This window comes from Lagenorhynchus albirostris, chromosome 20, assembly GCF_949774975.1.
Source record: "Lagenorhynchus albirostris chromosome 20, mLagAlb1.1, whole genome shotgun sequence".
In the NCBI taxonomy this organism is placed as follows: domain Eukaryota; kingdom Metazoa; phylum Chordata; class Mammalia; order Artiodactyla; family Delphinidae; genus Lagenorhynchus; species Lagenorhynchus albirostris.
This window is the reverse complement of record NC_083114.1, coordinates 52,975,012-53,000,575: the sequence shown is the minus strand read 5'-3', so window position 1 is coordinate 53,000,575 and position 25,564 is coordinate 52,975,012. Positions and strand designations below refer to the sequence as shown.

General features: G+C 59.6%; 1 protein-coding gene across 15 annotated transcripts in view; it reads left to right on the top strand.

Annotated features, from left to right (window-relative positions):
* The window catches only part of LLGL2 (LLGL scribble cell polarity complex component 2), a 33,851-nt gene extending 9,115 nt beyond the window's left edge, over positions 1–24,736 (top strand). For 2 of the 15 annotated variants that reach the window (XM_060135130.1, XM_060135131.1), the window contains exons 2-26: positions 1,185–1,270; positions 1,865–1,957; positions 11,263–11,360; positions 12,538–12,619; positions 12,914–13,029; positions 13,401–13,559; positions 15,560–15,722; positions 15,857–15,989; positions 16,305–16,359; positions 16,961–17,115; positions 18,813–19,176; positions 19,313–19,466; positions 19,556–19,660; positions 20,040–20,332; positions 20,431–20,581; positions 20,956–21,106; positions 21,763–21,879; positions 21,994–22,160; positions 22,530–22,794; positions 23,035–23,188; positions 23,442–23,470; positions 23,695–23,742; positions 23,966–24,008; positions 24,136–24,174; positions 24,387–24,736. In XM_060135130.1, coding sequence (XP_059991113.1) covers positions 1,883–1,957; positions 11,263–11,360; positions 12,538–12,619; positions 12,914–13,029; positions 13,401–13,559; positions 15,560–15,722; positions 15,857–15,989; positions 16,305–16,359; positions 16,961–17,115; positions 18,813–19,176; positions 19,313–19,466; positions 19,556–19,660; positions 20,040–20,332; positions 20,431–20,581; positions 20,956–21,106; positions 21,763–21,879; positions 21,994–22,160; positions 22,530–22,794; positions 23,035–23,188; positions 23,442–23,470; positions 23,695–23,742; positions 23,966–24,008; positions 24,136–24,174; positions 24,387–24,444 — 3,174 coding nt within the window. In that variant the 5' untranslated portion in view covers positions 1,185–1,270; positions 1,865–1,882 and the 3' untranslated portion in view covers positions 24,445–24,736. The other 13 variants (XM_060135137.1, XM_060135138.1, XM_060135129.1 and 10 more) reach the window with 13 other exon arrangements.
* Positions 24,737–25,564: the final 828 nt, after the last annotated feature.

The following is a 25,564-nucleotide window of genomic DNA, read 5'->3' as shown; positions in this document are numbered from 1 at the left end:
GCTGGCGCTACCCTCCCCCATGGCTGGAATGCGAGGCCACCAGCCCAGCTGTTTGTCCAGGAGGCCGAGGTCGCTGCAGGCCCCGAGTCTGTTTTCACTCCCAGGCCCAGGAGCCTCTGGGACTTTCCCGTGTTTGTTCCCTGAACCCACTGCGGGGCCTCGGGTCAAGTGAGCACCTGGGAGTTTCCCGACTACCTGCTGTTCCTTGGAGAAGTGGGGCTCCCCGTTCTGCTCTGGCCCCCCCAAAATGTGAAGGCACAGACCTCTACTCTCCAACCCTCTCACAAGTGGTGGCCTTTTCGGTGTCCCCAGAAGGTGAGGCGTTCAGAGGGCTGGTCTCCGCCTGTTCCCAGCTGGAGATGTTTGGATTGCCCTGGGACATGCTCTCTGCCAGAAAGTCCCCCCAACTCTGCCACGCATGTGCCTGCCAGGGTCCATTCATATGCAAAGTCTGGCCTGACGGTTAATTTTTGTCACCTTTCAAGAAGCCAGAAACTTCAGGGCATCCTTCGGGTCTCAGCTTAACTACCTTCTTCTCTGGTAGGACACTCCCCTGTTGCCGAGTCTGGGCCGGATGCCCCTGTGCCCCCCCATCAGGGTACCCGGCACTGTGCACTGTCCTGTCTTTACCTGCCCCTACCCCAGAGTAAGCTCCTCCAGGGCAGGGGCTGGCTCTGCCTCCTTCCCTTATAGTGTCAGGCGTGAATGGAGCCATTTCCAGGGTGGGCCTGAGCCCCTGTGTTTCCGAGGACGGGCCTTGGTGTCCTGTGGTCAGTGGGAGGTTGTGCTCCTGGAAGCCGGAAGCTGGAGCACATGTGATCCCACCCGCTTCCCCCAAGGATGAGCCAGAAATAGTTCCCCCTGGACTGGGAATGCATTCTACGGTGGGAGGACAGTTGGGGGCCTGGGGCTGGTTTCTTTATTGGGAGCAGATTTCTCCCCTGATTACTCTCCACTGGGCCCCTGGGAAAGGGAGCCTTTCCGAGCACACCCCATCAGAGCCCAGGGGAGCTGGAACTGGAGAGCCAGAGCTGAGGGTGGGAGGTGGGGCAGCCTGCAAGCCTGGGCTTCCAGAGAGACCCCCAGCAGCCGTGGGGGCGGACCCAGCTCCCCCGCGGGCCCCGGCTGTGGGGTGGGGTGGGCCAGCACCCCCCGACTGTGTGCTCTGCACCTCACTCACTCAGGTTCCGGACGGCTGTGGCGGGTGGGAGCAGCCTAAGCCGAGTCGCTGGAGAGCCTTCCCTGAAGTTAGAAGGAAGAATCTGCCCAGGTGTGCAGACCCCACCCCCAACCCCCACCCCAGGGAGTTCTGCTGGGCCCTGGCCTGGAGTTGTCGGCGCGTTTCCCCTCCCCCATCGGGGTTCTGATCTGGGAGCCCAGGTGGACAGCCTTTGCGTTCCCACCTTCTAGCCGGCTCTGGAGACAGCGGCTTGTGAAGTTGCCCTTTCTGTTTAGCCAGAGTTTTATGGTTTTTCAGAAAACAGGTTAACAATTAAGCTTTAAAACCTCAGGGCCTCTGGCCCTCCTTGTTCCCATAAAGCCGGGCTAAATGGCTTCCTCCCCCGGCTTCTCCTGTTGGCTTTATTAGGCCACAGGTGGCCGGGAGCAAGCGTCAGAGCATTAACCAGCTCCGGCCTCCAGGTCCAGAGCTCCCTCCGGTTTCCTCTCAGGGAACCGCGCTCCACGGATGGGGCGTGAGGCGTGGGGAAGCCGAGGGTGAAGCTGGCCCGGCCCCGGGGGCGGCCGCCTGCCGTGCTTGGGCAGAGGCTGCCTAAGCTGGGCGAGCGGGCCTGGGCGCCGGGTCGGGCTCTGGGGTGCCGGGCCTCCTTTGGCCGGTGCTCAGCAGCTGCCCCCCTTTCCCCAGGGGGCTGCGCGCAGCAAGATGAGGAGGTTCCTGAGGCCGGGACATGACCCTGCGAGGGAGAGGCTCAAGCGGGACCTCTTCCAGTTTAACAAGGTAAGGGGAGCGGAAGGCCGGCCGGGCGTTTACGGCAGGCACGAAGGTGTCGCGCGCCCAGGGAATTCCCTGACGGTCCAGTGGTTAGGACGCCACGCTCTCACTGCCGAGGCCGCGGGTTCGATCCCTGGTTGGAGAACTAAGATTCCGCAAGCTGCGCTGCGTGGCCAAACAAACAAAAGGTATCACCCTCCCCACGGGCTGGGGCTGGCGCCGGGGTCGCTTTTCCCTGGACTAAGGTGCTTACTTGGCACTGCCTGCTGTGCCTCCTGGGAACTGGATTTTGGAAATGGGGTCTGGTTAGAGGCTTTCCTGGGAAAGGGTGACAGGACGCCCAGGAGTCAGCGCTCCTTGTCCCATGTCTCTCGCTGGCTGTGTGACCTCTGCAGGTCACCCCGCCTCTTCCAGCCTAGTTTTCCCCACCTGTAAAATGGGGGTAAAACAACCTGTCCTGCCTCCCTCCTCATGGGGTTATGGAGCAGGCCTAGGGCCGGGAAAGGTGAAAGTGTGTTGAACCCTGCGAAGTATAAGATGTTCCTGTGATGCCAGTTTCCTTGGAGCCCTGGGGCCACAGGCCATGGCCGTTCCCTCCCTCCTCAAATTACCCTCAAAGGAAAACACAGCTTTCCCTGCAGGCAGAACACATAATTCCTTCTGGCCGGCTGTAGGCCTGGGTGAGTAGGGAGAGGCACCTGGGAGAAGGTGTCGGCGGGGGGTGGGGGTGGGGGTTGGCATTTGACCACCCCAGCTCCACACCTGCTCCTAAGGCCCCCCAGGCGGGTGTCCTCTTACCCACGATCATGGGGCTTCCCGGGGGGCTGGCCTGTAAAGGGGAAGGAATCCGCAGCCGGTTCGGGGCAATTCGCTCCCCTCACCTCTGCTTTGATCTAGGCCCTTGGCCTCCGTGCCTCAGCTTCCCTCCACCCTGGAAGGTGGACTGCAGGAAGGGCAGCAGCAAGATGCTCTTCCCCTCAGGGGTCCCAGGACCCCTCCGGGACATGCTGACGGGTGGGCTTCAAATCCAGCTTAGCCACTTAGAAGCTGGATGACCCTGTGCCCGTCACCCACTGCGTAGGCTTGCTGTGAGGATTACACGGAATTAGATCATTGAAGTGCTAAGCACAGTGGTCCAGGAGTGTCAGGTGCTGTTTTCAGGGGCTGCCTGCCTGCCAGGGAGAGAGGGCTCCCGGGGGCTTGTTCGAGGCGAGTCAGGGTCCCAACCTGCTCTGCCGGTTTCCTCTGATTTTCTTGACCTGTGGCTGTGAGGCTACTGCCTGTGGGATCAGGGCTTCCCTAAATGAACACCTCCTCCCACTGGGGGAAGGAAGCTGTGGGCACGGCTTTTGGGCCTTGGGATGTGGGCGTGCATATGTTATGAATTGGGGATCTCTGGGCCCCCGCGGCCTGCCATTCTCACTTACAAGGGAGCAGCCCATGCGTGTTGGGTGTGGGTCTCAGAACCTCAGCATCTGCCTCGGCGCCTGGGTGACCCCTGTCGCCTTCCATTGCCCTTGATGATGCTGGGATCTCACACCCCAAAAAGGTGGCCAATTCCAGTGGAAACCGGATAGACAGGCTTAATGAAGAGGGATGAACCCCCGCGCCAAGTTCCAACTGTGCAGCAGCAGGGTGGGGCTGGGGTGGGGCTGCGGCAGAAGAATCATGCCTCCCCCTCCACCCCGTGCCCCCAAACTGGACTGCCCCACCCCCAGGCCTGGCTGGGGAGGGGAGGCTCCTGGAATTCCTTCTTCCTCCCATTCACTTCCAAGAAACATGCACTGAGTACCTACACAGCCCAGCGCTGGGGCTTTGGGAATCTCAGACAAGACCTATGCCCTCCAGGACATTTATAGTCTGGTGGAAGGAAGGGGGCTGATGGTCTAAAATTCCACTTCCTGGGAGGGGAACGTCTTGGGGGGGGCTGTTGGTGAGGGGTGGGGCTTAGACTCATCTCACCTAGGTTCTGGGTGAATGGTGGAGCCCGAAGGGTTGGGCTTGGAGGGTGAGTCCAGATCCTGGAAGGTTTGTGAGCCTGGGTGGTCCTACCCACGCCAGCCCTGCCCCGGCCCCCTGGCTGTGAAGTCAGCTGTGGGATCAAGGGAGGCTGGAACCTGGGAATCTGGGTCTGACACGCCAGAGCCTGGTGAGTTTTGAGCAGGGGAGTGAGCGATCTCATTTATGACTTAGAGGAGGTAACTCTGGGACCTTTTTTTTTTTCCCCCTACCTTTCAGTCAGGAGCAGGTAAGCTCAGAGCACTTAGGAGACGTTGCATTGACTGACTGGGGCCCAGCAGTGGGGTTGGGGCGCAGGGCTTGACCGTTGACATTTGGGGCCTTTGGGGCCCACTGAGTTGTGGGGCTGTTTAGCAGCATCCCTGGCCCTGCCTCCCCAAGACGTGACAACCAAAACTGTTCCAGACACTGCCCAGTGTCCCCTGGCCAGTGAAATAGCCCCTGGTTGAGGGCTTATTTAGGGCGAGAGGTTGATGAGACCTGGTGATAGACGGAGCGTAGGAGGGAAGGGAGGCAGCTGTCCTGCATCCTGGCTGGGCAGTGATGCCACCCCCTGGGTTGGGGAGCCCAGGAGGGGCGAGGAGCAGGGTTGAGGAAAGTGATGCATTCGATTCCGACAGAATAGCAACAATTATGATCGACCACTTGTCGAGAGGCAGTCTTGCCCGGGGGTGAGTGGCGCCAACCTCGGCACCTGACTGCCTGGGTTCACCAGCTGGGTGACCTTGGACAAGTCACTCATCTCTAAGTGGAGAGGGTAACAGAAGCCACCCCACAGTGTTGGTGTGAGGATTAAACGAGTTAGTGTGTGAGTTGAAGGGCCTAAGTGGCTAGTGGTTCCAGTATCAGCACAGCTCTGTGAATGTATCTGGCTCGAGGTTCAGTGTGGAGAATCTTGGCACCCTCAGGTGAGGGCGGGTCCCAGCAGACAGTGGGATAGACAGAGCTGGAGCTCAGAGCCTCACGTCTGGGGAGGCAGGCAGTGTCCATCCCGGAAGTGTCGGTCTGCAGGGCAGTGAGCTGGGAGGTGGGACGGTGGCACCATCATAGGCCAGTCCAAGAGGCTCGCAGACACCAGCTGGGCCTCTCCCTCCAGTACCATCTGGCCCAACTCCTTGATACCCGCACCAAGGGAGGTGCCTCAGAGAGAGCAGGGACATGGCCCCCGGCGGGCCGAGAGCAGCACGTCCTGTTTCTTCGGCTTCGATACCTGGGAAGGAGCTGTGTCTGTGGACAGATGCTCTGAACCCCCTGCTGGGGACTGATTGTCCGAGGGGCAGCTCCGGTTCACCAGGGGCTCCATGCCAAGGAGCAAAGGGGCCAGGTGGTGCAGTGGTTGGGGCGGGGACCCTGGAGCCAGGCGGCCTGGGTCTAGATGCCAGCTGTGCGGCTTCCTCACTGAGTGACTGCAGACACGTTACTTAACCTCTCTGCTCCTCAGTTTCCTCATCTGTAAAGTGGGCGTTGTAATCACCCCTACACCCAGATTGGTGGGCTGAGTGAGTTAAATTGCTTTGAATGGCACCCACACACAGCTGATGCCCTACAGGGTCTGCCTCACCTTCGCCTCAGCCTCCTGACGACTCACAGGTGGGCGCTGTTCCCACTCTGCAGGTGGGGAAACTGAGGCCTCCAGGCTTGCACAGCCTGAGTACCTGGAGGGGGCACCGGCTGGGGATGCGGCTGCCGGTTCCGTCTGCCCACAGCCGTGTGGCCTCAGGGCGCGGCCTTCCATCTCTTCACCTGTGCCGGATGCCGGGTCCTCGGGCCTGTTGGGAAGACAGAGGTCAGCTGGCAGTACCAGCAGGGCCACTGAGGACCAAATGAGGGAACTGCGGGACCCACTGGGCGCCTCAGGAGGGAGGCAGTGACTCCGAGGAGACAAGGGGACGTAAGCTCATGTTAAATTAAAACCCCTTCCTTGAAAATACCCTCGAGGCCCTGCCTCCCCTGGTGAAACCCGCTGGCCGCCCTTCCTGCCTGGGCCACCCTCCCCCACCCCAGGCCCTGAACAAACAGTGTGTTCCTGACCAGCTGCCCCGTCCAGGCCCAGGCGGTTTGGTCTTGGCTTTTGCATGGCTGGGCCCCTGGTGTCAGGTGACAGCCGCACAGGGAGGGCCAGGTTGCTGCCACCGCCAGGAATCTGGGCTGACCACACCCAGTACGGGGCAGTGCCTCCCTGTCCCCCAGCCCACCCCCTGCACACCCTCCCACCCCGTGCCCCTGGGCAGCCTTCCTTCCTGCCCCCCCAGCAAGTGCTAGGGACTTCTCAGCCCTCCATCTTGGACAGGGTCCCCCCTTGCTGGGGGCAGGACGAAGGGCCCCCTGGCTCTCAGACAAACCACCTTTGCTCTCTCCCTTCCGGGAACCTGAAATGGGGTCCCGGAGCCGGTGTGAGACAGACGGGCTTTCTCTCTCTCCCACACCGGGCTAATGTTGCAGTTTGGCGGCTCCTAGAAATCTCTCCTTTCCCAGCTCTCTGTCAAAAGAGTTCATTGTTCTCTCTTCCCTTGGCACGGGTCACCTGAGCCAGGTAGCAGGGTGGGGGCAGTGCCAGGTAGGCTGGATGCTGAGCTCAGGAGGTAGGGGAGGACACCCCACTTTGGTCAGCCTCCTAGCTTGAACCTGAGCTGGAGGCGGCTGGGGTCTCCGGCTGGGAGGGCCGGCCCTGGAACCCGGGCCCGCTGTCCTGGGCGGAGGACTGATGGGGTCGCTGTGTGCCTTGGAAGTCCACAGCAGGACCCCCCCGGGGCTGAGCGCCTCCTGTGCCCCGGGGGCTGCCTTCCTTAAGGGAGGTCAGATACATTCTATGCTCTGGGGTCCTGGAACTGTGCCTAAGCCCTAAACCAGCCTGGAGGGGTCCCTGTCCACGTGGACCTGCTGCTCCAGTGGGGGGAACCACGTCTTAAAAGGCTGTTAGGAGTCGGAGGGAGGGGGAACCAGGGGATGGGAAGGACACCCCACCTTGGGAGGCAGCCGGAGCGCAGGCAGAGGGGCCTCGTGGAAACTTCCTGCTTCCCCAGGCTTCTCGGGCCCTGGGTGTCCAGCTCCTCCCCGTTCCCCTCAATTAACTGACCTCTGTTCTCTCCCCATGTCCAAATCACTCCCTTCCTCATTCCCAGCAAGACCCCCTGGGCCTCTCGTAACTGGCCTGGGGTCCCCGCGCCTCCTTTCTTGACCAGTTCCCTGACCTCATGACTCGCTTTACGTCATATCATGTTGCCTCATTCAGGGATTGTGGGTCTTATTTGCATGTTGAAGCCCGGTCGCTTCCCCTCTGGGACCTGGGGAATCCCCTGTCACCACGCTATTTACATTTGAATCCACCCTCTTGGCCCCAGCCAGTCAGGGTCACCATGAAGTTCCCTCCCCTTATTTTGTTTTTGAGGGAGCCTTGGTCAACTTGGAGAAGATGCCCCGAGGGATATGAGGGAATGAGGGAGAACCTTTGAAGGAAGGCGTGAGGGAGAACCTTTGAAGGAAGGCGTGAGGGAGAACCTTTGAAGGAAGGCATGAGGGAGAACCTTTGAAGGAAGGCAAGCAAGGCTTGTGTGCGCCTTGAGGCCAGCTGAGCCCTCCAGCGGCGGTCAGGTGGTTGTCCTGAGGCTCGTCTTGTTGGAGCCAAGGACAGCCCTGCTCAGCGCAGTCATTCGCATCACCCCGGTTACCACACGTGAAATGAGGCAAAGGAGCTCGTCCTGTCACCTTTTAAGTGGTATTGGGGATTCTAAGTTTCGTGGGCCTGACTCAGTTCCTGTTCTTTCTAAACCAGCCTATGGAAAAGAAGGTGGTTCGGGAGTGAGGGGGTGGCACAGTGTCCTCAGGACCCTGAAGAAATGAGGAATGAGTATGAGTGACTGAACGATGGGCCTGCCCTTTGTCTCCCTCTGGGTTAGGGAAAAGAGCTGATCCGCAGCAGGTATGACTCAGGTGAGATGTTAGGAGAACTTCCTGCCAGCGAGTTGATAGGATAACGTGTGGCCTGAGCACCTGACAAAAAGCTGCAGACTGTTTTCTCTTTGGCTTGACTTTCCTGCTGATGCCCGAGGTAAAAATGTCTAGGGTAGCACCTCGGTCCCATAGGAATATGATGAGACATATGTAATTTAAAATGTTGTAGAAGCGCATTATAAAATTTTTTAAACAAGTAACATTATTTTGATAACATATTCTGTTTAATCCAATATATCCAAAATATTATCGTTTCAACATGTAGTCAATAGATATTAGACTTTTTTCTTAGTATTTTTTTGTTGTTGTTAATACAAAGGTACATTTTTTACTTACAGCACATCTCACTTTGGCCATTAAATTTTCTTTAGGAATATGTGATCTATGTTTAGAGTTTGGAAGATTTACAGTTGAAAGAGGAGATTCAAAGCTTTGGTCTGCCTGACTCCAGCCCCTGTTCCTTTGGAACCCAAGAACATACCTGGGAAGTTTTCTAATTACTGAGTTAAGGGTCCATCCTTGAATTTAAGTTAATAGAAATTAAATAAAATTAAAAGTTCAGTTCCTCTGTGGCCCTTGCCACATTGCAAGGGCTCAGGATCTACACACGGCTTGTGGCTGTTATACTGGACATCAGGGTCTGGGCCCCTGCTGGCCACCAGGCTCCTGCTGGGTGTTTCCCCCAGAGTCCTCCAAATTCCAGACGCTGATCCTGAGCTGCGGCTGCTGGGGATGATGGGAGAAGGCTGTCATCCCAGGAACCTTCTCTGGAGCTCGGGCCTCTGACTTCCCGAGGCCCCAGCAGCCTGGGGCCAGCCAAGGCCTAGTGGGGGCTCCTGGGGAAGCGCGTCCCACACGGAGTCAGGAGCCCTGCCCTCCTTTTCCTGGGAAATGTTTACATTCCAGATACCCTGCTATCTCCCCGAGGCTTTTCCAGGCTTTGCATTTTTGACATAGCTGAACAGAAACCTGGGGGGCCGGGCCGGGGCCGGGGCCGGGGTGGGGGTGGGGTGGGGGAGGGCTTCTGCTGGTGTGCTGCTGCCCTCCCAGCTGACCCTTCCAGGTACAGCCATTTGCAGGGCAGACTGTGTTCCTGGCAGAGAACCAAGCCTGTGGGGCCCTCACACCTACGTGTCCCCAGAATAGGCAGTCTTTGGAGCTCTCAGCCCTGGGCCAAGCCCAGCACAGGGCCCCTCTTCCGCGAGCCACTGGCCTGGGGGCAGGCAGGCAGCAAAGCAGTTGGGTCTGCTAAGCTGGCGCTCCAGCTGTCACCACGACTTATCTGTTTCTGCTCCTTGGAGGCCAAGTGAAGCCCAGAGTAGAGCCTTGGGCCTAAGGAGAGCTGCCTCATTGGGACACCCTTTTTCTGCAGGGCAGTCTCCATGGTTTAAAAAACAAAACACAGGGCTTCCCTGGTGGCGCAGTGGTTGAGAGTCCGCCTGCCGATGCAGGGGACACGGGTTCGTGCCCCGGTCCGGGAAGATCCCACATGCCACGGAGCGGCTGGGCCCGTGAGCCATGGCCGCTGAGCCTGCGGGTCCGGAGCCTGTGCTCCGCAACGGGAGAGGCCACAACAGTGAGAGGCCCACATACCGCAAAAAAAAAAAAAAACAGAAAACTTTGAAATCGCTGGCTGGCATCCTGCTCGAATCTATAGCTCTACAGGTTCAATATCCCCTGGCGGGTTGGATGGGGTGGGGTTAGCTGACTGAGAAACAACCGAAAACCTGCCCGAAGATGGTTTGTCAATCTCAATCTCTAGTGCTTACATCCATACCTCTTTAATCTGTAATTCCACCCCTGGGACACCTGCCTAAGGAAATACTGAGTTGCAGGCAGAGATAGGAGCCCAAGAATAGTCATCGATGCAACTGGCAATTACAAAACCTCTGAAAACAAAGTAAATGTTCAATAACAGAGGCCTGGTGAGTTAGGGCACCTGCCCCTGAGGAATATTCTTCAGCCGTTTAAAAGTCATTTTAGGGAGTTCCCTGGTGGTCTAGTGGTTAGGACTTGGCACTGCCCGTGGCCCGGGTTCAATCCCTGGTTGGCGAACTGAGATCCTGCAAGCCATACCGATACCGTGCAACGAGAATGAAAAATAAAAGTCGTTTTACTGCTTTTAACAGCCTGGGCTGGCTATAGGTGGAAAGACAGACCACAGAGCTATGTGTCTGTATGTATATTCATGTGGCATGGTCCCAGATAGGTCTCTGGGTTTTTTTTTTTGTCCTTTCCTATATGTTTTTATTTTATTTTATTCATATTTTTAATTTAAAACATTAAAAAATTTTATATATATATATATATATATAAATTTTCTTTTTTTTGGCCATACCGCGCTACATGCAGGATCTTAGTTCAGGGATTGAACCTTCACCCCCTGCAGTGGAAGCGCCGAGTCTTAACCACTGGACCACCAGGGAAGTCCCAAAATCTAAAAAAAAATTTAACACCCTTCCCCACTGGTAATCACTAGTGTGTTCGCTCTATCTGTGGGTCTGCTTCTTTTTTGTTATATTCACTAGTTTGTTGTATTTTTTAGATTCCACATATAAGTGATATCATACAGTATTTGTCTTTCTCTGAGGTGTCTGTTTTTAAGTATAGGCCCATACACGCTTACAGTCGGATACACACACTTGTTAGGAAGGGTTACTCCAGTTTGGGGAGTGTGGGTGATTTTGTCTTCTTTTTCAAACTCCTTTATATGTTCCAAGTTTTCTACAATGTGTATTATTTCTGTAAGAAGAACTGAGCCAAGGCATGTGTCTGCAACAACACTCCAGAAGCTTCCTCCCTGGGAAGATGGTGGAAGAGAACTCACAGTGGCCATGAGGCACTTGAGACAGAGCAGATGTTCAGTGCTGGGGGAGCCTCGCGGGGCTCAGAGTCGGGAAGGGCAGCTGTGGGTTCCGTCAGACCCCAGGGCCCCTCCTGGAGCTGCACTGCAGCTGGGCTTCCTGAGCCACCTGGTGCCTCCCCTGTGCCAGCCCCCCAGAGCTTCCCCCGCACCCCTGCAGGAGGGCTGGGTGGGTGGCCCACAGTACGGGTGGTGGAGGAACCAGGTCAGAGTTCCTGGAGAGCGAGGGGCCAGCACGGTGTCCCGGGAGAATGCACTCCCAGGGAGCATCACGCGGCCAAGGACCGGGTCAGAAATGGACTGAGGGTGGGGCCCGGGTGGGTCCAGGTGGGGACCTGAACGAGACTGAATTCCTTCTTCCTGCTGGGGGTGGCTCTCTGCTGCGGCTCCTCCCTCCGGCACTGACCCCCTGCCCCCGGCCATGGAGGAGCAGAGGGGACACGTCTACAGGCCCGTGCCTGCCTGGTTCTCGTTGCAGACGGTGGAGCATGGCTTCCCGCACCAGCCCAGCGCCCTCGGCTACAGCCCCTCTCTGCGCATCCTGGCCATCGGCACCCGCTCCGGAGCCATCAAGCTGTATCCTTTCCGTTCTCCCAGCTCCCACCCAGGGATGCCCTGGAAGGGCCAGGGGCCTTGGCATTGGTGAGATTCAGGAAGGACTCCCCTAATTCTCCATAGAAAAGCAAGTTGCAGACGACCCCTCTTGTTCCCGGGACGTTCCAAATACCCTCTTAGGAGTCAGCCCCGAATGCAGTAAGTGGAGGCCGGGGATGGGCCCCACCCGCAAAGGATCAGTAGACTGGGCTCAGGGCTCAGTCCAAGCTCAGGGCTCAGTCCAAACCAGAGATGGGGTGGCCTTGGGTTAGAGAGGAGAGTGGACTCCTAGTTGGTGGGGACAGTCTTCCCCTGGCCTGCGGCTGGACGTGGTCCAGTGGGTCCATTTCAGAGGCAAGCCCACAGGTCCCAGGATGGGGAATCGCTGCTTGGGTCCTCTGGCCTAGGCTGCGCTACGAGTCTGGGAGTCCCACCCCTGAATCTGACCTGAGCCCCCAGGGTGAGCCAGGGTGGGACCTAGGGGAATTGGGAGGTGGGGGACCACCCTTGGAGAGCCCAGCCGCCACCTCCTCCAGTAAAGCTGTAACTCCCTCCACTGCTGCAGGGCAGGTGCAGGGAGCCTGGGGGTGCAAGTCAGCAGCACGAGGCTGCAGGGGGTGTGTACACAGGAGGGCAGAGGCCCAGCTTCCATCGGCTCAGCCCTTCCTTAGGTGGTTAATCATTGCCAGGCCACGGCCATATCCCGGTTACGATTCTCAGCGCCAAGGCTCATGGCCATGGCTGCCGTAGGTGGGCCCACGGGTGCCCTGTGCGTCTTCTCACAGGTGCCACCACGTGGTAGCTGACAGTCTGTTGCAGTTCAGGTTATGGGTTTCGGTGGGGCGGGGGACAGGGGGACAGTGAACAGCCTAACAGTTGCCAGGATAATGCTTCACCCCTCCTGGCTGCGACAGCTCTCCCTGGTTGGCTGGCTTTACCCTCAGGGGTCAGGTTACTGGCCCAGTGCCTTCAGGGCAGGCCCCCCCCCCCCCCGCTGTCCCCTCCCCACCCTAAACATCCCCCCCACCCCCCCCACCCCCGCCCCCAGCAGCCCTTCTCTGCTGCTGGGTATTTACACTCCTTGCCACGTGGGCCCAGCGGGCAGGCCGAGGGGTGGGGTCCTGCCTTGTGGAGCTTTTCCTGAGCCTGCTACTCCCAGCTACGGTGCCCCAGGGGTGGAGTTCATGGGGTTGCACCGTGAGAACAATGCGGTAGTGCAGATCCACTTCCTGCCTGGCCAGGTGAGGCCCCCCTGCCCCCATGCCCTTCTTACTTTCCCATCTTCCAGAAAGGACGTATGGAAAGGCAGGCGTTTGGTGGCCCTGGGTTTGGTGCTGATGGGAGGACCCGGGACAAACCTGTCTTTCCCCAGCTGCTGTTCACGGCCACCCTAACAGGAGGCGGGGGTCTCTTGGTTCTGGGGCTCTTGGAAATGACCCGCACAGGCTGGGCCGCCCCAGTGTGTAAAGGTCACGGTGAATGCTGTCCCTCCCTGGTTAAGGAGACAGCACGCTTCTGCCCCGTTTCCTGCCTAGTGCCAGCTGGTCACCCTGCTGGACGACAACAGCCTGCACCTGTGGAGCCTGAAGGTCAAAGGCGGGGTGTCGGAGCTGCAGGAAGATGAGAGTTTCACGCTGCGTGGCCCCCCAGGGTAAGAACTCAGTCTTCTTGCTCTCCTAGCCAGCCTGACCCATGCACCAACTCCAGGGTGCCCTGGGAGGAGCTGGCAGGGCTGCGGCCCGCCTCCCCCCATCCCCACACAGAGCCTACGTGGGAGGCGCCAAGGGATTTTTTTCTGCTTCTTAGCCCCAGCTCTCTGCCATCTGTCTCCTGTCTTGGCAGAGAAAAAACCAGTATGTTTGTCCGGGCCTGAGTAGCTGGACCCCATCAAAGAACCTCACCGGCCTGCTTCCCCACCGCAGGCATGGCCTTCCCTGGGGCTGCTGAGGGAGTGGGGGATCCTATCTGTGGGTCCCCCCTGCCTGGGCAGGGCCAGCTCACGGGCCATCATTCCCTCTGCAGGGCCGCCCCCAGTGCCACGCAGATCACCGTGGTCCTGCCGCATTCCTCCTGCCAGCTGCTCTACCTGGGCACCGAGAGCGGCAGTGTGTTCGTGGTGCAGCTGCCGGCTTTCCGCGCGCTGGAGGACCAGACGATCAGCTCAGATGCTGTGCTGCAGCGGTGAGCCCCAGGCCTGGAGACCCTCGTGCCCTAAGGAACCTGTCCCCTCAAGTGGCCTTCTCCTTTCCATCCCGGTTATGCCTCAGGAGCTTATGATTTCTCTCCTGGGAAGTCTGTAGGGATGGGAGGACAGACTCTCAGCTCTCCACCTGTCCCCCAAATTGAGAATCTCACCCCCCAAAAAAGAGTTAGCATCCCAGCACTAAAAGGGGTCTTGGGAGTAACTTGTCACCTCATTTAAAAGGAAAACAAGGCTCAAAATGATTGTGCAATGATACCAGCTCTCAGTCCAGCGTTCTTGGCACAGATACCACCTCTTTCAAAGCCCCGGGGCTCCACAGTGGGGCAGACGGGGCCCAGACCTCCCTGCATCAGCCGGGCAGCTTCTGCTGATGCGTGTGCTTTGGAGTCTCTGCCACATGTTCGTTTGCATGCAGGGTCCATGGCCCCGAATCCCTGGCGGCCACAACCTGTAGGTTTCTTGAGATCATTTCAGAATCTTTGCTCATTAATGGTGGTGTCCGTGGGAGAGAGGGAGTCAGATCAGGTCTGGGTGTGGAGGGGGGCCAGGGCCCAAAACAGGAGGGGATGGAGGAGTCCAGCAGGAGCCCACGGGAGCCAGGTTGATGGCCGTGGAGTGTTCTGCAGTGAAGAAGGGCAGGGAGAAGGCTTCCCTGGTGGCGCAGTGGTTGAGAGTCCGCCTGCCGATGCGGGGGACACGGGTTCATGCCCCGGTCCGGGAAGATCCCACATGCCGCGGAGCGGCTGGGCCCGTGAGCCATGGCTGCTGAGCCTGCGCATCTGGAGTCTGTGCTCCGCAACGGGAGAGGCCGCAACAGTGAGAGGCCCGCGTACCGCCAAAAAAAGAAAAAGGGCAGGGAGGAGGCCAGTGTGCTGGGCTGTGGAGCTGCTTCATGCCCGACCTTCCTAAGGGCTCTGGGCCAGGCTTGTAACACTCATAGTCGTCAGGCCCCAGGTGATGGTCAAGCAGGGCTGGGCATTGCTGGGTTGGGAGGATTCCTGCTTGGGGCCGGGTCCTTCTGAGCACTGGGCATGGTAGAGTCAGGGCAGCGTGACCATGGTCAGAGCAGGACTGTTTACAGGGTGGCAGGCCCAGCTGGTGCTCAGCCGGGGCGCCTGGCCTGTGGGCAGGACGGTGGAAGGACCTGCTCCTCAGTGTGTGGCGGTACCAGTGCCCACCGTACCCGCGCCGGTGGGAGTCTAGTCGAGGAGGAGCCCCTGCTGGGATTTCCCAGCCTGGGTGCCCTGGGAACCCCTCCTGTTGGTCTAAATCTTGTTCTAAATGTAGAGGGTTTGGTTTGGGTTTGAGCGTAGACATGCCCTTGGGATCCAGGCTGTTTCCATTTCCTACTCGCCCTGCTCGGTATTGGCGTTTGGTCCTGTGCCTGCCACCTCACGGTCTTCTGTTGGTGTAGCACCTGCAAACTTCACATCAGCATTCCAGGCCCAGAAAAGGAGGAGGGGGTCAAGGCTCAAGGCCAGGCCAACTGATATAGAGAGTTTTGTTTTGTAGGTCTTAAAAACTTTTTTTTTTTTTTTATGAAACACCAACACCTTGCCGAAATGCACTAGGTTTGAATGTACAGTTTAATGGATTCTTGTTAAGTGAGCGTCTCTGCAGCCAACTCTGGGCAAACACAAAATTTTTCCAGCCCCCCAGGGTCCCCCACCTGCCCTTCTCTGTCACAGCTCCCTCCCTCCCCCAGAGGTGACCACCACATCGACTTTTCTGGAAACCACTTCCTTGCTTTTCCTTATAGTTGTGCCACCTGCGTTTGCATCCTTAGGGGCTTTTCTCTATCGCTGCCCTGTTCTATGCGTTGCTTCTCTCTCCCCTTGATGACGTGTCCTGGCAGCCTTTCCATGCCGGCACATTCCATGCCCGCTGCTTCGGGGATGCCGGGCATGGCTGTGCCACGCTCTCAGCCACGCCCCATCGGTGGACGGTGACGTGGGCTCACGGTGCTCCCCTCGCCCAGGTTGCCAGAGGAGGTCCGCCACAGGCGGGCATTTGAGATGGTAGAGGCTCTGCAGGAACATCCTCGGGACCCCAACTGGATCCTCATTGGCTACAGCCGGGGCCTTGTCGTCATCTGGGACCTACAGGGCAGCTGTGTGCTCTGTCATTTCCTCAGCAGCCAGGTAGGGGTGCCACGTGGTTCTCCCAGGCCCCACATAACACATCCAGCCCCCATCTGAGGCATGGGGGTGCAGGCGATGGAACCGCACCCCTAATCCCAGCCTTCGCGCACCCTCTCTCCTTTCCCACCGTGAAGCAACTGGAGAACGTCTGCTGGCAGCGGGACGGCCATCTGATTGTCAGCTGCCATTCTGACGGCAGCTACTGCCAGTGGCCCGTGTCCAGTGACACCCTGCAACCGGAGCCCCTGCGCAGCTGTGTGCCTTACGGTCAGTGCTCTGTCCGCCACCTGGGACCGCCTTCCAGTGAGCAAGGCGGTGTCCTCTCTGGCCCCAGTCGGTCTCTCCTGCTTTCAGATGTAGGTGTCCAACTCATAGAAGCAAAACCTGGGGCCCAGAGATGGTGAAGGCTGTGTCCGAAGCCACACAGCGGGTTTTCTGAGACGCACTGTGACTTTCTCTGGGAACTGCTCACAGCAAGACTCCCGAGCCTAGATCTGCTCCGCAGGTTTGCGGGATCTGTGCTGCAGACCCGCGGGCCTCTGAGAGCGGGAGGGCCGTTCAAGGTATTTCCTTTTCTTTTAGGCCCTTTTCCTTGCAAAGCTATTACCAAAATCTTCTGGCTGACCACCAAGCAGGGGTAGGTATCAGTGCTCTGTCCTGTTCCCTTTCTAGAGCTTTCCTGGGGAGCTGGAAAGGCTGCTCAAACCTCTGCCTGGGGGAGATGGTGCCTAGTGACTGCCTTTAGGTCTCATGTCTGGGTCTCCAGGGAAGGGAGGGGGGTGCCGTTCATACCTCTCTCCGACTAATTCCTGAAAACTCATTCCCATTCTTTCCCTTCCACCCTCCTGGAGAGATGATTCAGACCAGCAGGTTCCAAACTCTGTCTTAGGAGCAGACCTGTTTCTTCAAACAGAATCATACAGGGAGACCTGATGTATAAGCAGAAAAGGGGGACAGAGGGCACTCTGGTTGAAACGGGAGTGGTGGCAGAGACTCAGAGCCTGCAGCCTGCGTGCTCCGCTGCTGGCCCCCAAGTTCTCCGGGGCTGTTGAGTTGGGAAGAGACGGGGGTCCGCTCCAGCCCCTCCTGGGAACCTTGAGTGAGCACTTACACTGAGGCCAGCCCTCGTGCCAGGCCCTGCTGCAGAGGCCAGTCACAGGGCCACCCCACGGCTGGCTCAGCCCTTGGCTTCTGGGGCGGCGTCAGCAGCCCACCCCCTGCTCTTCTGTGCCTGCCAGGTTGCCCTTCACCATCTTCCAGGGCGGCATGCCACGGGCCAGCTATGGGGACCGCCACTGCATCTCAGTCATCCACAACGGCCAGCAGACAGCCTTTGACTTCACCTCCCGCGTCATCGACTTCACTGTCCTCATTGAGGCGAACCCTGAGGCTGGTAGGCGAGCGGGAGTGAGTGTGAAGGGCAGGCCACCAGGAGGTGTGGGGATCCGGCCCACCCCCATCCATAAACAAAGAGGAAGGGCCTGCAGGCGTTCCCAGAGCTGCCGCCCCTGAGTCCCTAAGTCCCACTGCACCTCTTCTTTGTGTCCCCGAGGCTGCTCCCTCTCTTCCCTGCTGGCCTATGGTTTGTCCTTGCTGCCCACGCCTCCCATCCACCCCAAGCTCTCTTTGCCCTTCCCCAGCTCAGCTGGGACTTGGCCCAAAGGTGGGCAGGTCTGCACTGTTGGGCTTAACACCCACCTGGCTGAGGCAAAGGGCTCCTGGCCTGGACATGGTGAAGCCCTCCTTGTGGGGTGGGGCAGGTAGCAGTGTGGGCCAGCTGAGCTGGCCTCCTGGAACTCAGCCAGGCCAACAAAGCCCTGAGTCAGCTTTCTAAATTGGGTGACAGGCAAGACCAGAAAGGGCTGGTGTCAAAACCTAGAGAGGGGGCCTGGTGGGAGATCTCCAGGAGGGTGGGCCTCCTCCCTAGATGACTCTGACCTGACAGGCCCGAGGCCTCCAGGTGAGGGAGGCAGGCCTGCTCAGGACACCCTGGGCTGTGTTCTCCCAGCCTCACCAGTGGCCCTTTGGAGGGAGGCTCTGAACCTGCTTTTCCTCCTTTCTCAGCCTCTTCTTCCCTCCTCATACCTGACAGCATGGTGGGAGCCAGGGCCAGTTTTTGGTCGATTCTTTTAGGTTTTCTACATTGATGATCATGTCATCTGTGAACAAAGATGGTTTTACTTCTTTCTTCCCAATCTGTATGCCTTCTATTTCCTTTTCTTGTCTTATTGCATTAGCTAGTACTTGAAAATGAGTGGTGAGAGGAGGCAACCTTGCCTTGTTCCTGATCTCAGTGGGAAAGCTTCACGTTTCTCACCATTAAGTATTACATTAGCCGTAGGTTTTTTTTTTTTTTTTTTTTTTTTTTTTTAGCGGTATGCGGGCCTCTCACTGTTGTGGCCTCTCCCGTTGCGGAGCACAGGCTCCGGACACGCAGGCTCAGCAGCCATGGCTCACGGGCCCAGCCGCTCCGTGGCATGTGGCATCTTCCCAGACCCGGGCACGAACCCGCGTCCCCTGCATCAGCAGGCAGAGTCTCAACCACTGCACCACCAGGGAAGCCTGCCGTAGGTTTTTTGTAGATATTCTTTATCAAGTTGAGGCAGTTCTCCTCTATTCCTAGTTTACTGAGAGTTTTTTTTTAATCATAAATGGATGTTGGGTTTTGTCAAATAGTTTGTCTGCATCTATCGCTATGATCATGTGATTTTTCTTTTTTTTTTGGCCACACCACACGGCTTGTGGGATCTTAGTTCCCCGACCAGGAATTGAACCCGGACCCTTGGCAGTGAGAGCATAGAGTCCTAATCACTGGACTGCCAGGGAGTTCCCGATTTCTCTTTTTTAGCCTCTTGATGCAATGGGTTTCATTAATTGTTTTTCGAAAGGTGACGCAGCCTTGCATACCTGGGATAAATCCCACTTAGTCATGGCATATAATTCTTTTTATGCGTTGTTGGATCTGGAGCTTGCTTTTAAAATGTGGGTTCCCTGGCTCCAACCCTAGAGCCTCAGATTCTACAGGGCCAGGCTGGACAGACTGCTTCCCAGTGGCTCCTGCAGCCCCTGACCCTTGGCCTGTCCCCACAGCCCTTGATGACCCCTATGCCCTGGTAGTGCTGGCTGAGGAGGAGCTGGTCGTGATTGACCTGCAGACGGCTGGTTGGCCGCCGGTCCAGCCTCCCTACCTGGCCTCCCTGCACTGCTCCGCCATCACCTGCTCCCACCATGTCTCCAACATCCCCCTGAAGCTGTGGGAGCGCATCATCGCTGCCGGCAGCCGGCAGAACACACACTTCTCCACCATGGTAGGTCTGGCCCCGGCCCCAGCCCCGCCCCAGCCCAGAGCCAGGCTCGCCCATGAACTTCTCCGTCATCTCCTCCAGGAGTGGCCCATCGACGGTGGCACCAGCCTGGCCCCGGCCCCACCCCAGAGGGACCTGCTGCTCACGGGGTAGGTGACGTTGATCGTACTCCCCTGCCTAGTGGGACGTGTGGGGTGGGAGCAGAGCTCGGGGGGTGTGCATGCCAGTCCCGGGCTCCTCTGGCCCAGCATCCTTCTCACGGCGGCAGGCGGGCTCTGCCCACAGGCACGAGGACGGCACAGTGCGGTTCTGGGATGCCTCGGGCGTCTGCTTGCGGCTGCTCTACAAGCTCAGCACGGTACGGGTGTTCCTCACCGACACAGACCCCAGCGAGAGCCTCAGTGCCCAGGGTGAGGACGAGTGGCCCCCCCTCCGCAAGGTGAGGCCCGGAGCCTGGGAACCGGGGAGGGCGGGGATGGGCCAGGTCCAGCACTTAGGGCCCCTCACGGAGCTCTTCTCCCTTGTCAGGTGGGCTCTTTCGACCCCTACAGCGACGATCCCCGGCTGGGCATCCAGAAGATTTTCCTCTGCAGATACAGTGGCTACCTGGCTGTGGCCGGCACAGCAGGGCAGGTAGCGGGCCGGGCTGGGCATGCGGAGCCATGGGGAGGGCTGATCCGGTGCCTTCGGGCAGCGTCCAGGCCCACGAGCTTCCTTCTCAGTCTTGGGGGGCAGCAGGGCCAGGAACCAGCTTCCTGAGCGCCCCCCCTGGTGCATCCCCTGCCCCTGTGGCTCTGATTTCTCCCAGTGAATAGAAGTTCCCTGATCCCATTAGAGGGAGGCCTTTCTCCTCCAGAAATCAGGGTTAAGAGCCAGAGGTTGGGCACTTCTGACCCTTGGCCTTGGCGTGGAGCTTGGGTCCTTTGCCGCCCCTGCCGTTAGGGTCCCTGAGGTCCTGTCGTCCGTCCCTTGGTGCCGGGGGGTGGTTCAGCCCATCTGCCGCCCCGCCCAGGTGCTGGTGCTGGAGCTGAATGACGAGGCGGCGGAGCACGCGGTGGAGCAGGTGGAGGCCGACTTGCTGCAGGACCAGGAGGGCTACCGCTGGAAGGGGCACGAGCGCCTGTGTGCCCGCCCGGGGCCCGTGCACTTCGAGCCCGGCTTCCAGCCCTTCGTGTTGGTGCAGTGCCAGCCCCCGGCTGTGGTCACCTCCTTGGCCCTGCACTCCGAGTGGCGGCTCGTGGCCTTCGGCACCAGCCACGGCTTTGGCCTCTTCGACCACCAGCAGCGGCGGCAGGTCTTTGTCAAGTGAGCAGACCTCCCGGGGTGGCCGGGTCTGGGATTGGTGCCTGGATTGGCAAGGTCCCTCAGGCCCTGGCCACGCTGATGGCCCGTCGTCCCCCCAGGTGCACGCTGCACCCCAATGACCAGCTAGCCTTGGAGGGCCCGCTGTCCCGTGTGAAGTCCCTGAAGAAGTCCCTGCGCCAGTCCTTCCGCCGGATACGTCGCAGCCGGGTGTCCAGCAGGAAGCGGCGGCCTGCCGGCCCTCCGGGAGAGGTGAGGCCGGGGCCGGACACGAGCCCGGGCAGAGCCCGGAGCAGCCAGCGGCAGGTCCCCACCACCCCTCCCTGCCCCGCCTGCTTTGGCCATAGACACGGGCTCTGGGCCACCCCCGACCCCCACCAACCCTGTGACCCCGACCCCCACCAACCCTGTGACCTCGGATCCGCCGCACTGCTTCTCTGTGCCTCGGCTTCCCTAAGTGTGAAAGGCAGTCATTGTAATGCCTCAGGGCCACGTCCTCAGTATTACCAGGCAGGCGGTGGCAGGGGCTGTGGCCACTCTTCCTGGAAGGCTCGCTGTTGAGCCATCTGATGCCCCCGGGAAGGAAGGCGAGAGCCCACCCTCAGGCCTGGCCCACTCGACTGCAGGTGCAGGAGGGGAGCAGCAGGGCAGAGAGGACTGGCCTACAGAACATGGAGCTGGCGCCCGTGCAGCGCAAGATCGAGGCCCGCTCGGCAGAGGACTCCTTCACGGGCTTTGTCCGGACCCTCTACTTCGCTGACACCTACCTGCGGGACAGTGAGTGGCCAGCTTGAGGTGGGGGGCCCTCTGGCGTGAGGGCGTGTCGGAGGCTGCTGGCTGGTGCATCCCTAAGAGGGGTTCCCCCTGTGAGCAAGGGGAGACTGGAGCCCTCGCCCGCCCCTTTCCCTCCCGTGCCTGGGTCTCCGAGTCTGATCGCCCTGGCTTCGTATCCAGGCTCCAACACTCTCTAGAAGTGTGACCTTGGACGTGTCACTTAGCCTTTCTGGGTCTCGCTTCTCCCCCTGTAAAATGGAGGGATAGCTTCCTCCTAGAGTGGCTGCAAGCGTTGGGACGTGCCACGTGCCTGCTGGTACCCAGTAGGCCCTCTAGAAGCTCTCTGGCTGTTTCTCTTCTCCTGCCAGGGCAAGGGTGGGCTGAGGGCTGTCTGCTGCTGTATCTCGAGGGCCGAGCTGTCCCGGGTTTGGCATCATCTGCATGGGGCTCTGGGTTGTCAGAGAGCCTTCCCAGCCTTTTTCGTCTACACCCAGGAGGTAGGCAGGGCCCACAGCAGCTCCATTTTACAGAGGAAGAAATTGAGGTTTATGAAAGTTTGCTGACTTGACCTTGGAGTCACACAGGTAGTGAGCCAGGTCTCCTGGCTCCCCCTGACCCCCAGAGCCAGGGCTTAGATGTAAACCTTTGCCTCCTGGCAGGCTCCCGCCACTGCCCCTCGCTGTGGGCTGGCACCAATGGAGGTACCGTCTACGCCTTTGCCCTGCGCGTGCCCCCCGCCGAGCGGAGGATGGATGAGCCGGTGCGGGCGGAGCAGGGTGAGTGCTGGCCGGGGGGAGAGCGCTTGTCTGCCTCGGCTGGGAGCGGGAGGGTGTGTCCGGCCTCGTGCTGCGCCCGACCACCGGCCCCATCGCCTCCCTCCGTCCCCGCAGCCAAGGAGATCCAGCTGATGCACCGAGCGCCCGTGGTGGGGATCCTGGTGCTGGACGGACACAGCGTGCCGCTTCCCGAGCCCCTGGAGGTGGCCCACGACCTGTCAAAGAGCCCCGACATGCAGGGAAGCCACCAGCTGCTTGTCGTGTCGGAGGAGCAGTTCAAGGTGCCTTATGGGAGGAGGTGGGGTCCCCCAGGAATCCCTGGCACAAATGACAACGGCTGGGACTCACTTAACGTTGTGTTTGTAGTTGCTGTGTGAGGGCTGCAGAGGCCCAGGAAAGAAGCAGGGTCTTGATGGAGCCCCGGACCCCAGGGTCAGTGGTGGGGACACTGAAGCAGGACCTGTGTCTGGGGAAGGGACAGAAAGCACAGACAGGGACTGGCATCCTCGCAGTCTGAGCACAGCGACCACACGTCTGAGGGCCAGGCCCAGCGGCAGCCTCGGGCAGGGAAGCGGGAAGTCCTCGCTTGACTGGATGAAGCTCTGCACACTGGTCTGGCTTCAGGCGTGACCGGCTGCCCTGTGCCCTAGGTGTTCACGCTGCCCAAGGTCAGTGCCAGGCTGAAGCTGAAGCTGACCGCCCTGGAGGGCTCGCGGGTGCGGCGGGTCAGCGCGGCCCGCTTCGGCAGCTGTCGAGCCGAGGACTACGGGGAGCACCACCTGGCTGTCCTCACCAACCTGGGCGACATCCAGGTGGTCTCGCTGCCCCTGCTCAAGCCCCAGGTGCGGTACAGCTGCATCCGCCGGGAGGACGTCAGCGGCATCGCCTCCTGCGTCTTCACCAAATATGGCCAAGGTGTGCAGGCGGTGGGCACGTTGGGGCCTCTGCCCGCTGCGTTTGGGGCTCCTGCTCCGCTGCGAGGGCTGCTGGGAAGGGCAGTCGGGGGTATTCCGGTCAAGGCCAGGCTCCTCAGGCAGAGAACTTTGGGAGCCTCTGGCCCCTAATCCCCCCTGGGGGGGCAGCTCTGTTGGCAGCCGCAAGGAGAGTCCGGGAGACTCAGGCTGGCCTCACCTGCCAGGCTTCTCCACCCCCCAGGTTTCTACCTGATCTCACCCTCCGAGTTTGAGCGCTTCTCTCTCTCCACCAAGTGGCTGGTTGAGCCCCGGTGCCTGGTGGATTCCACAGAAACGAAGAACCACAGCCGTCTCCGCGACAGATCGGGCCCTGAAAAGGCCTCGGGCCGAGCCAGGTGGGTAAGAGGCCAGGTGGCCTTTGCTCCAGCCCCTCCTCACCCCACCCTCCCTGGGGTGCCCCCTGGGGGCTGGTCAGAGTCCCCTTCCCCCGTGAACTCAGCCCACCCTCCCAGCTCTGCCTCCTTGCCCCCCTTTGTATGCCCCACCCTCCCACGCAAGTTGGTCAGTCGACCTCATTCTTCACGGGACCAGGGCTTTCCAGAACGGGGAGCCTAGTGGCCCCCCATCCTTACTGTCTCTTCTCCACAGGAATTCAGGGAGCCAGAGTGATGGAGAGGGTAAGACAGGCCTCTCGGGGGCCAGGGGCGTGTGGGGGCCGAGGCGTTGTGAGCACACCTGGGGAGGGAAGGGGATCCCAGGTGAGCAGGTGGTGTTCGGGCTGGGAGTCGAAACAGCTTCCCTTCCAGTCCTGGGCTCAGGCTTCAGCAACCCCACCCCCAGAAGCAGGGAGCTGGGGCAGAGGAGGGCCCAAGGCTCACCTGGCCTGGCCTCTGCCTTCCAGAGAGGAGGTCGGGCCCCGTGATGGAGCACGCTCTGCTCAATGACGAGAGTGAGTCAGGGCAGGTGCTGGTGGGCTGGCTGGCAGGGGGGATGTGCGGGGCGGAGGGTGGGAGCGTGCTTGGAAGGCCAGGCTGGGAACGAGGGCCGTTTTCCTGAAGGAGGGCAGTCCCGTTCACCCCATCAGTAGAAGGGGCAGAAAGGGGGGTGTCTGGCCCAGCCCCAGCTTGCCTCACCACGCCTCTGCTCCCCACCCCTGCCCCCCTGCCCCACAGGAGTCCTGAAGGAGATCCAGAGCACGCTGGAGGGAGACCGAGGGTGAGTGACCCTCAGGCTTGCAGGGCTGGGCCCCTGGTGCCGGGAGACGTTCCAGGGGAGCTCTGGGAATGAGGGTCCTTGTCTGCAGCCCCCGTGGACGGTGACGGCCCTGTCTTTGCCCACGCAGGAGCTGTGGTGATTGGCGTTCTCCGCGAGTGGCCGTGGGGTACAGCCTCAGCAATGGGGGAGGTAGGGGCTCTGGGTGCTGCTGCACGGTGGGGTGGGGCACGCTCCTGGGGAGGGATAGGAGGGACAGGAGCCCCCGTCCCCGCTCCCCAAGGCCCTTAGGCCTATCCCAGCCCTGACACACACCCCCACTTGCCCGAAAACCTCCCTGTCTGGGCTCAGGCGGGTGACTGAGGCCCCCGTCCCGCCCAGGGTGCTCCTGAGTCGCTGTGGCTCTCTCTCCTTCTGCACGACGAACACACACTACTGACGGCTCTTCCTGGGGGCACTGCCCCACCTGGAGAGGCCCGTGCACTGGGCCGTGCAGGGGCTGGGGGCACCCCCAGTGCCCACCCTGCTGCTGCTCCTGGCCTTGGGAGAGGAGGGACCCCAGGCCCCTGGGGCTCTCCCTCCTCGGGCCTTGACCCTCTCGGTCCTTTTGTCAATGTTGCACAGTTTTTATCCCCGTCTCCCCGCTTTTTGTAGTGGGCTGGGTTTTAAATTATAAATGTTAACTGCCTCTGGGTGAAAAAGTTTTTAATAAACACCTTATTACCTCTTCACTGGACTGGCCCAACGACTTTACTTTTTTAATTGTGCAGAGATTTTCCACGTAAATAGAAATGATCGTTAGCTGGTTCCTTGACTTTGCCCCTCGGGTCCATCCCCTGGACCAGGCTGGTGCTCAGGAGAATCTGTTTTTTAAGCTATTTGAATCAGATCAAACTGTATCTGGTTGTGTCCGAACGCTATATGCCTTCTCTCTTTGGGAATAAATGGTAAAAGTTAACTGAATTGAGTCTGACTGCATCCCCGGGTGGGGGGCAGTGGGAGGCCCCTAGCTGCCCCTGGCTGGCCTTCCCTTGCTGTTAGGAGGGGAAGATGGACACAGTATCTCAGGCCCGATGGCTTCTTCCGGACTTCGGGGAAGGACTGTGGGGTGCTGCTGAGGCGTGGGGGGCAGTTAAGGTCTTTGTAAACCCGGGGTTTGATTCAACTTGGGCCACATCTTTATTCACCTGTCTTCACTGAGCACCAGCTATATGCCAGGTGCTTGGTGTTCAGAGGTGGCCAAGACAATGTGATCCCTGCCCTCGTGGGGTCCTTACAAGTGCAGGAAGTGTTAAGATGAGGGACATCTGGGGGCTTGTGAGAAATGTGCCTGGGGAGGTGACCAGGAGCTGGCTGGGCAGACTGTTCTGTGCAGAGGACTGGGGGCGGGGAGGTACAGCAGCACGAGAGGGAGTGTTCTGCTCGCCGTAGAACGAGTGAAGAGCTGAGGGTGGCCAGCAGGAAATGAGCTGAAAATGCCAGGGCCAGTCCAGGAGCCTCGTGAGGGCGAGGGCACCACCACGGGCCGCAGGAACCCACCCTGGCCTGAGCGCGGAAAG